General features: G+C 43.3%; 2 protein-coding genes across 3 annotated transcripts in view; one reads left to right on the top strand and one right to left on the bottom strand.

Moving 5' to 3' along the window:
* Nucleotides 1-1361: 1361 nt before the first annotated feature.
* Pmvk (Phosphomevalonate kinase) lies at nucleotides 1362-10594 on the bottom strand. Of its 2 annotated transcripts, none has more exons than XM_075865188.1 (5): nucleotides 10456-10594; nucleotides 7794-7881; nucleotides 4263-4326; nucleotides 3613-3904; nucleotides 1362-1729 (listed from the first exon to the last, which is right to left on the bottom strand). In XM_075865188.1, the coding sequence occupies exons 2-5, from the start codon at nucleotides 7877-7879 to the stop codon at nucleotides 1593-1595; spliced, it is 579 nt and encodes a 192-aa protein (XP_075721303.1). In that variant the 5' UTR covers nucleotides 7880-7881; nucleotides 10456-10594; the 3' UTR covers nucleotides 1362-1592. The 2 variants fall into 2 exon arrangements, with proteins under 2 accessions (XP_075721303.1, XP_075721302.1); XM_075865187.1 differs by lacking the exon at nucleotides 10456-10594 and adding an exon at nucleotides 8695-8834.
* Rchy1 (Ring finger and CHY zinc finger domain containing 1) overlaps nucleotides 9597-10826 on the top strand; it is a 24566-nt gene continuing 23336 nt past the window's right edge. Inside the window, exon 1 of the mRNA XM_075865184.1 lies at nucleotides 9597-10585. Coding sequence (XP_075721299.1) covers nucleotides 9828-10585 — 758 coding nt within the window. The 5' untranslated portion in view covers nucleotides 9597-9827. The remainder of the gene's footprint in view (nucleotides 10586-10826) is intronic.

Genomic DNA, 10826 nt, shown 5'->3' with positions numbered 1-10826 from the left:
TGCACATGATGTACTGATTAGGGACATAATATTGCTGTCACGTTCAACTCTTAAGGGCAAAGCTTAAATTCATCCAATTTTTTTAATATTTGGTTCTTGACCAATTTTTCAATATGTGGTCAGTACACTGGTTAACTTCTTGAGGGTCGAATTTTTAGAGTGCGAAATGCACTCTAAAAAATGTGTATCTTTTTTATTGTTGAATTGAGTTCTTGAAATGATTCTATTTCAGGAAAAATTGGCAGAAATTTTTTTACAGGATTGTAAAGTCACAAAAAAATAATTTTCGCTGTTACATGCACGTGGTTCGTTTGTAGCATCGAGCAAAGTACTACAAAAAAAACCACTCATACAAATTTTCATTAATAAAAATGATGCGTTGTATTAAACATTGCTCACAGACATACAGAAATGAGCACACCAGAGTACTTTTTCAATAAAAATATTCTTGCTGTAACACTAAGAACTGGATAATCGCCTTTCTTCCTGTCCGCATTGTCTTGCTGTGAAAGCTTTCGAAACGTCTCTCCTCCATCACCATCCAAGTCTGAGCTAGTGAGTGAATACTTCTCTGGCGAACCGACATCCAATGAATCGGATTTCAATTCGGCATTCGGGGAATAGCCCAAATCGGAAGAATCGCCGCTTGACCCACTAGCAGCAGAACAATTGGTGTGCACTTCCGTAGCGCAAGTGAACTGCCTGTATGAGTGCACAGAAGAAAACGGTAGGCTTGTGCACCCGTTAGAAAAATAACAAGAGTTATGACAATCCTTCATCTTATTGCCAATAAGACTGAGTCTCCAAAAGACTGAGTTTCTAAGTCCCTAAAACAGGAAGGGCAACCACAGTGACATCATTTGTGTAAAATAGCGCTGCATAGAAACAGATGTACTCGTGTTTTGGGCAGCAATAATGAGACAGTAACAAGTAGTCAACCATACAGCCATCAGCTTTGTGGGCGTGAGAAGCTATAACCGCCTCACGAAGTTTAAAAGGGTTTGTTCTTTCCTTCGAAACAAAACCGAAACACAGCAATAAACGAAGCCACAAGTGCGATTCGTATCCCGCAAGTACAAAGACTAGGCAAATCCGTGTACTGCCTATCATTCCCATGGTCGCAGCACCAGAGTTAATTTTAGGAAACTCTATGACAGACCTTTATTGATTGCATTCTTAGTGCATTTGTCTGTTAATCCTCCAAATTCATGCAACCTTGAAACAAAAAGTGATCTCTCAAAAAGTGTTAGGGGGCATTTTAAGTGCAAATTTGGTATTATTTTGGTGTACAGAAAGGGTAGCGCACAACTTGATGCCCAACCAGTGCGCCTTACTGGACAATGAATGGTATTTATGACTGGTGACATTTAAACGTGTTTAATATCAGGAAAACGAGAAAAACAGTTGAACAGATGTGTAGACTCCCACAGCTCAGTTTTCAAAACATTGATTGCCTTCGCAAAAGCTTGGAATGCTTCGTTGAACATCAATATGAATGCAGAAGCTGATTGTAGTGAGCAATATAGATATGGTTATGTTAACGAGGCTTGGCACAGGCAGAAAATGCAGTCTTGAAGAAAGTCTTTTGCATGTCATGAACAATGCTGGTGCACAGCTTGAAGAACAGATTCAAGTTGGCCTTCCAAGTCGTCACCATCGTTGTTGCTTATCACAAAATCCCAGTTGTCTATGTGGTCGAGTCCACACTCCGTTGTGGCATCATCAATACCTACAAAAAAATATCACATGGCACAATATATAGTGGTTCTTTTAGGGAAGACTCTTAAAAGACCCCTGACACTAAATTTGAAAACTTGTGAAGCTAAATTTGGAAACTTGTGACGAGCATTGCTTATAAAATATTTTAACTTGGTTTTAAAGTAAGGGTGCGTGCTTGTCCGAGTATTCAGGTGCAATTGACATTTTCTGTCATTTAATTTAGACATGGGGCCCCGACGTGACGCTGCAGAGGTCAAGCAAGTATTGTTAGCGTTGGAAACCTGGCGAGAACTATTGTTCGTCACCCCTCTCGCTCTGTTGTCTGGCTGCTCTCAAAGTATTTCTGGCTGCTTACTCCAGAAATATTTTTATTCTTTTTTCTGAGGGGGACAAGCTCAAAACATCCACGTCGTTCCATTCTTCACCACCCTTAGGTCCCCTTATTGTAAAACGGCACGTTCACTCAATCTTGAGCACATGTAGCTTCAGGCGCTGATCCCCTGTGGGGCGCTGGTATTTGAACTAACGAGGCTAGCATCCAATTATACAGCGCATTAGAGCATTTACGATTCAATCCTTGTAAAAAAGTCGCAAACAAAACTTTCACTGTCAGGGTCCTTTAAACGAGACTGTGGAAATTGGGATAACTTTTCTTTACGGGACACTGAAGAAGAAAACTACCTTTCTGCTATCAGTTAATTACCTTTTCACAACTCCAAAATCGTCGCGCTTGCCACGAGAAAACACTTGGTAAGCGAAAAAACACGCAAAAAGGAAATGCGGGCGGCAATGTCACATTGAAATTTATGCACCAAACGCTGTGACCTCATAAATTTTGACAGTGTTTACTATAAGGCCTCGTCGGCAAAAATGAAAGACAATGTCTACTGATGGGGCCAGAGACTTGATGTACCAACTTCCAGAAATTGCCTTGAGCCAATGGCGGCAAGATACGACAAATACACTTCGACATTTGTGACATCATGTGTGGACATTTTGATGCAAAATTTTAAAGAAAGGTACCTTGACCTTAATTTTCTGCTCTAATTATGATCTTAAGATGGTATGATTAATGATGTTTGAGTTCTCATCATCAATAATCTAAACCATTTCATTGTTTCACCTTAGTGTCCCTTATTAGAGATGCTAGACATAAGTAATTGTTGCGTATAAATACACTAGAGGCATTAAGTGAAATTAAGGAATCTTTCTCTGACAAACTTAAAATATTAATTAAAGAAGTGAAGCCATTTGGAATGTAAGAAAAATGCCCATTTGCCAGATAGACACTCTCTTATCTATCTAGGATAAGTCAACAAAAATAAGAGGATGAGATACAGCTGCCTAAACTTTGCCTTCTTTTGTCATTGTTTTCGCGCACACCTGCACATTCACGTTTTGCTCTAGTTTAGTTAGCATTTAAAAAATGAAACATCGTGTCTGTCATCAATGTCAGTGTGACTGCATTATCCAGTTTCTGAATACCCTTTGCTTTGATGCTCGCTTTCTTTTTTTTTTTTTTTTCACAGCTGGGAGACGGTGGTGGCTTCAATTTATTCCTTGCAAGACTAGGCAAAATGATGTAAGCGTGGCTACTGTTCAAGTGTTGAATGCTTCGATAGAACACTGAGACAGAGTGCATAATTTTAGAAGTAAATGACCCCACACTTAATATTTTTAAGATGCTCTTCCACAGTGGCCTACTAACACTTCAGCAGTCGAAGCACCCTACAAATGACTCGAGCACTGTGACAAGAATTCCTTCTTTGTGCAAAATAATGCAGTTTTAGTGACACATGTTTTGTAAGAAAAGTTTCATTACTGCACACATGTGTATCGATCGATATCGGACAGATATGCAGCCAAATGAATCTGCCAGGAGGAGGTGCTCACCCGGTGTGTGCACCCACCCACGGGCTCGGCGTGTGCCTTCGCACGCCTTAACCCTGACAGTGAGTGTGGGGCAGGCAAAGGACTCTCGGAAATACTCAATGTCGCTCTCTCTTCGAGCATCGCTCACTATCCACACGGGAAACTCTGGCTGGCCCCTCTTCTTGACCGCCAGGCGGCAGAAATAGGACAGGTCCTTGTTGCGTTTCTCCTCGCCCCATGCAACCATCTTAGCACGATACAGCTCCTTGTAGTCGGATGAGTCGAGCAGTCGATTGCAGTCAAGATTGTGCTCCTGCATCACATAAAGAGACCATGCTGTCTATTGTGATCCACTTGATTGACTTGGAGTTGGCACCACAATTAACAAATCAACTCAATCATTACAACTGACCAGGAGTCGCTTAAGAAAAAAACGTCAGGCACTCTACCACAACTTTGGTTCTATGTGCTTTCTAGGAATAATTTTTGCTCAGATGCAAGGTATGATAACATGGAGAATGACAGAAAAATGGAAGAAACCATTAAGTTACATGCTAGAAAACAACTGGAGGAGTTCTTAACTTGTTGCATATTTTTCACTCCCCCCCCACTTTTTTTTTCAAGATTACTAATGTTATGCGTGCTCTTCACAACAGGAAGCCAAGTCTTACCTTTGCATATGCCTCTTTTAGTGGCTCCGAGAGGCGAATTATTGTACTCTTGTCATCTCCAATCCTGCAGGAAAAGAAGCAGCCTTATTAACTGCAGAGTATCCCTAAGTGGTTTGATTGAAAAATTGATTGATTGATTGATTGATATGTTGGGTTTGACGTCCCAAAACCACCATATGATTATGAGAGACGACGTAGTGGTGGGCTCCGGAAATTTTGACCACCTGGGGTTCTTTAACGTTCACCCAAATCTGAGCACACGGGCCTACAGTATTTTCGCCTCCATTGAAAATGCAGCCACCGCAGCCGAGATTCGATCCTGCAACCTGTGGGTCAGCAGCTGAGTACCTTAGCCACTAGACCACCGCACCGGGGCATGCATCATAATATGTTTCTTACACCAGAACTTGCAATAGCTATGATTAGCTAGTAGGAAAGAAGTAAATACAATTTACTAAGAACAGTCATCAAAAAATTTGCCTCATGTAATTAATTACTTCTAGTGACATTTGCCTTAACAATGCTGACATTGCATGCTTCGATTTGTATAAGAAATGTAGTATCTTGCCGTTATCGGTTTTTGAAGGTGTCCCCCCCCCCCCTTTTCTTCTGTGTTGTATTAGTGCACTTTGCAAGGTTTCATTGACATGACCCATCAAAAAGTTAAAAATTACTCCTCCTCCTAGTAAGTTTCACTGCTTGTCAAAAATGCTGCTTGCTTTTTTTTATGTACTAATTTCGTGCTTTTATGTACTAATTTCGCCGATTACATTGCATTGCTGAGTAACTCGGAGGACGAATTGCAACTCATGATTACGGAGTTAGACAAGGACAGCAGAAAGGTGGGTCTTAAAATTAGAATTGCAACTCATGATTACGGAGTTAGACAAGGACAGCAGAAAGGTGGGTCTTAAAATTAATTTGCAGAAAACGAAAGTAATGTACAACAACCTCGGAAAAGAGCAGCGCTTCGAGATAGGTAATAGTGCACTTCAAGTTGTAAAAGACTATGTCTACTTAGGGCAGGTAATAACCGCGGAGACGAACCACGAGATTGAAGTAACAAGAAGAATAAGAATGGGGTGGAGCACATTTGGCAAGCACTCTCATATTATGACAGGTAGATTGCCACTATCCCTCAAGAGGAAGGTATATAACAGCTGCATCTTGCCGGTACTTAGCTACAGAGCAGAAACCTGGAGACTTACAAAGAGGGTTCAGCTAAATTGAGGACGACGCAGCGAGCAATGGAAAGAAAAATGGTAGGTGTAACCTTAAGAGACAAGAAGAGAGCAGAGTGTATTAGGGAACAAACGAGGGTTAAGAATATCATAGTTGAAATAAAGAAGAGGAAATGGACATGGGTCAGGTATGTAGCGTGTAGACAGGATAACCGCTGGTCATTAAGGGTAACTAACTGGATTCCCAGAGAAGGCAAGCGGGTTAGGGGGAGACAGAAGGTTATGTGGGCAGATGAGATTAAGAAGTTTGCGGGTATAAATTGGCAGTAGCAAGCACAGGACCGGGTTAACTGGCGGAACACGGGAGAGGCCTTTGTCCTGCAGTGGACGTAGTCAGGCTGATGATGATGATGATGAATTTCGTGCTAATGATTCTTCCAGGTCAGACATTCAAAAACCGCTAGAGGAAACTTTAACGGGCATCGCAAAGCTTTAGGGAGTACGTTGCACTGCCAGTAAGGCTCGACATGGCTCAACTGTAAATGAAAACCCCCAAGAAAGACTCCCAGTGGTACTTTAATCACTTACACTTGAGCACATTGCTTTCTGAGGCATCGAGTATCATGCTTCGAGTTTTTATGTTGCATTCCATTGTGCATGTTCCTTGGCACCAGCCTGACCCGGTGACCTCAGACTTATTGAAGTAATTCATGCATGCATGTCTTGACTGCTGTGTTTTTTCTTCATATTAAGAGGTAGCTCTGTGATATTTTGACTTAAGCAAAAAAAATTAAGTGTGTTATTACTAAAGCTAGTGAGCAACAGTATGTCACAGAGTGTGACCAGTGTCACTACTAGCTAGTCTGGGCTAGTCAATGTTACTCTTTCAGTTATGGAATTCTATTCTTAGGTTCCTAAACATATTCTAGATTTTTGAAACTTATGCTGTTCACATGCAAAGAAAAAAAGGAAAATAACGCCATGTCTTCTTGTTTCCGGGAGTCTTTTCTATATTGCCCACTTGCTCAATTTTGTGTTGTAATGAGTGTCAGTAGCTTGCAAATGGCACTTTTCCAGTAGTGCACCAACTCTTTCGCGCATGGGGCAGGGCAAACCTACCTCACTGATCTGTCTAATCTAATATTTACGTTACAATTCGGTCTAATAACTTCCCTTATACTTTCCTTGGCATTATTATCTGTCAGATCTCAGTAATATTGTGTGAAACACAATATTAGCGGTGCAAACACAAAGCAGCGGTGAAGATATATCCTTTTTGAAGAAAATAATTTTCCGGAAGCAGCGAATGATTTGACCAGTTTTTTAAAAAATGGCCCGTTCCCATCCGTAACTTTGTCAACAAGTCACAGCAGATTGAAAGCTTGAACAAGTGATGTAATGTAATAGGGCCCCTGTTCAGCCCTAGCCTGCCCTGCAATACTACAGCACAAGATGCAAAGGCGTCGCATAGGCGACCTGCACTGCAAAGAGCCCACAAGGAAAATCATCACAGAGGAAATGTTGGCAAAATTTTACTATGTTGCAACACTGCCTTTTAACATTTTACTCTCCCGTAAGAACATAACTGAATGATTACTGTTGTGATAGAAAACTTCACCTTACTTATTAGTTTCCCCAGCCTGCAATAAGGGTGACCATTATCAAAGGGGGGGGGGGGGCTCAGCCCCCTCAACTTTTCTCAGTGGAGGGGCTTGCGTCCCCCTTGCCCCCCTGACTGATAGGCCCATGCACTTTTCCTTAAATTATTATCAATTATTATGAAGAAGTTTGGAATTTTCCCATAATGCGTATAAAATTATAATATGCAATGCATTTGTCATAAATTTGGCATATTTTATTTTTCACATTAAATATTTTACCTCTTGTGAGAGGTTGTGCTATGCAAGATGTGTATCCTGGTTTGTTTTTAAAGGACCATTCACTTGTAAACCAACATCAGCAAATTTGTATCCTTTTTATATAAAATGCACAGCATTTATTAGAATCATTTTGCAAACCATTGACGTTGTGATTTAAGGCAAAAGAAATTTTGAGTGTTTACAAGTGCAACCTCTTATTGAACCTCAGAACTCAACTTCTCCAATAGGCTGTAATTAAAGTTGTTGCCTCCTCCTCTTCCAGTAGGCTATAAAATTCAGGCCCTCTCCACAAAATCAACATGGTAAGGTTTGTGTATTGTACAGTTAATTTTAGCTGCGACTTCAGGTCAAGTGCCTGATGACAGTGCACCTGCAGAGTAAGGTATAAATTATTAGTAAATAGTAAACATATTGTGTAATTCTACCATCACCTTGCGATTCCTGCAGTGTGTGCAGTACTGTGAGCTCACCTTTTCCTCAGCATCTCTGTTACGTAGTCCTTTCCTGACTTTCTCTTGCCACAGAACACAAGGATCACCTTGGGGTTCTCGGCCATTGCTGCAGAAGAATGAGTTCAGTTGGAACATGTTCATGAATCTTTTAAAGGATTATTTGCGAGTTGTACGTGCATCGAAATGGAGATCCCAGGAGTGAAATAAAGTAATATTGCTTTATTATAACACTAAAAGAAGCAGTGCATACACACTAAATATATGTTTTGTGTGTATGCATTGCTTTTTTGTGTGTGTTTCTTGGATCAAATTTGGTGCACAGAACTATAAATTGCCACTGAAAACATTGATCAAATGTATGCTTTCTACACAGCATACGGAAATTAACAGTTGATTTTTAAATATATGGGATGCTGGGAGAAAAAATGAACAGGTAAGCACAGGCACTGCAGCTACTAGTGCATTGTGCCTCTGAAATTCACAGCTCATGCAAGAGCTTGAGAGCAGTTATACACTGAAATAAATGGCTCAATAAATGAGGCCAAGCTCCTGTTTGCGATCCGCCCTGCTTATGAATAATGGCGCATTCTAAACGTAGAGTGTGCCCAAGAGTGTGCGCTGTTAATTGTACATAGCAGTGTAGAAGTAGGCGAAAGTAATAGCGAATTCACTTTATGTATGAGTTTTATTGTGGGAGTAATAGCTGTTAAATAGAATTAACTGTAAGCACGCTGAATATGTTACAGCCACTGCACCTCTAAAAGCTGGAACTTGGGTGAAACCATCGTTAGCCTTTAGGTAAAACAAAACAGCAGGGGGGTATTAAATCAGCGTTACAGGTACGTTCATTAAGCAGCACTGTGTCGAAAAAATGCAACGTTTGAAGGAAGGAGTGATTTAGCTTCGCCGTCGCGCTTACCGACATTGCGGTGAAGCTGGCTTTTACATGCACGACAAAAAGTACGCGCAACTGGCCATCACCCGCTTGAGGTCGCACAGTAGTCGCGCGTGAACTTCCGGCAGTGCACAATTATATAGTTTTATCAGGATGTCACCAACATAAACACGCGCCGTGCACGCGCCTGAATCGAGAAAAAAGAAGGTCACGTGGTTACTTTATCAAGCGGCAGGTAGCAGCACAGTCGTCAGCGCGTTTAGTCACACCAGAAAACGTATCTTGCCTAATTATGACGTCATCATTAGTTTAGCTGTTCAGTTATAATAAATAAAGTCTGTTCGATCACCTGCACCAATTGAAACCGGTTCACGGCTGTGCACGCGAAGTAGAGAAATTGTGCAGCGTGAGTTCAGCGGTGCAGGCGCAGTGCGACACCCGGTACGAATGACAATGTGCCGACAAGGTGCAGGCCTTATTTCTGTTCGCTTAATTTATCCCGTTCAGCTGACACTGAACGAACGCGAACCGCAAATGCGGACAGTTTATGAGGAGAAAACATCTTGGCGAAACACACCGCGTTAGTAGAGGCGGGTACGCCGCTCTAGCCACCATAACGGCGCTTACGCCTGCGTCGTCTGCTCAGCTGCACGCGCGGCTGCACCATGCCGGCACAGTCAGCGTAGGAAGTGCAGAAAAATTGTGAACCAGTGCTGCACCTTTTCTGCACCTTTTAAAACGAATGGCAGGACTCAGAGGTCGTTGATGCTGCACCACTGATACGAATGAAAAAGTGCAGCACCTCGTGAACTGGTGCACGTGGTGCAGGCGAATCGAACGGACTTATAGTTGCAACTGGGACGCTTCCTGTATAAATAATACGTGATCTGTAGGCGTTGCTTTTGCAAAGCGAGTACACTACTGTGTATCGTGCTCGTGTGCTGTGTTCGCGTCGTGCAAGACACGATTGTGACCGATTTAAACTTTCGTTGCTTGCTGAGTTTCTCAGTTGCCCGGCGTGTATTCGTGAACTCAGAAAGAGCGCCTGGGCTTGTCGATCGTTCCTGACGAAAACGGCCAACCATCTGCTTGCTTCGAAACTGATCTCTGCGAGAGCCCACAGCGTGCTCAACTCCTATATTTGAAGCTGCCCACTTATGAGCCAAGGAGCGTCAGGTAATACCGAGCGTGATACTCACGATGCGGTCGGCGTAGATCCGGAAGCATCAACGCGCTCGAGACGACTCCAGCCTGCTGTTCACGATGACAGAACGGGGAAGTCCGAAGATACATCGAAACGAGAAGTGAGGGACGCAGTCAGATCACCCTTTTTTCGCCGCCGTGGCCTTCCAGGTCGTACGAAGGGGTCAGGCAACGCGCCGGAAAGTGTGCCTTGCAAATTCTTCTCGAGAAACGGTCAGTGTTGGAACGGCGACCGGTGCCGTTACTCGCACAGCCTAGGACAATCGTCTTCAGCTGCAACTTCAGCCGCCTCAACTGTCACTGCAGTTAATACTGACGGACTGGTCAAAAAAGAGGTTGAAGACGTTCCAGATGACTGTGCCCCCCTCAGTGGGTGTGTGCCACAGTTAATAGGCGATCAAGAATATGTCTGTGCCGACAAGAGCGCCCAACGCTCACCGCCGAAGGAGCTGTGCCGCTTTTTCGAACGCCACGGATTCTGTCGCTACGGCCGCGGCTGCCGTTATGTGCACAAGTGCCGTCGCGACCGTCAGGTTAAAAGCACTGCCCCAGCTCCGCAGGAAGCCACCGTGAACGACTTACCGAAGCAAGGGAGTGACGTCCAGGATTCGTTGGCGAGCGATCAAACACCAACCGGAGCCGTCAGCAAAGTTGAGAACGGTGGCTCAGCTCAGCATCCACCGTCTGAAGAGGAGCTGCTCAAGCAGTTGAGGTGATTACTTGATCCCGGAAATTCAAACGTATTGCGTACCGCCCTGCCGTCGCTTTCTTCGCGTTAGCTACTCGATGCATGCCTGTTGCGCAGGTGAAATACCAAAAGTCTACGTAGCGTAGTGCGCCCGCTGGCAAGACACGGTCGGTTCCCTCGCAGCTCGTCCTAGTGGCGGGATGTCTTCGCCTTGGCGTATTTCCTACCGCGGCTCTCTGCTTTTTCGTTGTTTCGGCTTTTCCGC

Source organism: Rhipicephalus microplus, chromosome 1, assembly GCF_043290135.1.
Source record: "Rhipicephalus microplus isolate Deutch F79 chromosome 1, USDA_Rmic, whole genome shotgun sequence".
Classification (NCBI taxonomy): domain Eukaryota; kingdom Metazoa; phylum Arthropoda; class Arachnida; order Ixodida; family Ixodidae; genus Rhipicephalus; species Rhipicephalus microplus.
Note: the sequence above shows the minus strand (reverse complement) of the source record. Positions and strands in the feature narration are given on the sequence as shown.

Bases quoted from the DNA above. Each gene is read 5' to 3' on its own strand.
- Pmvk (XM_075865188.1), bottom strand. From the start codon at position 7,879: ATGGCCGAGAACCCCAAGGTGATCCTTGTGTTCTGTGGCAAGAGAAAG. The intron at 4,327-7,793 runs GTGAGCTCACAG...CTTTTCCTGCAG, and splicing joins ACAGAGATGCTGAGGAAAAG to GATTGGAGATGACAAGAGTA. The intron at 1,730-3,612 runs GTGAGCACCTCC...ATTTTTTTGTAG, and splicing joins TGGGTGGGTGCACACACCGG to GTATTGATGATGCCACAACG.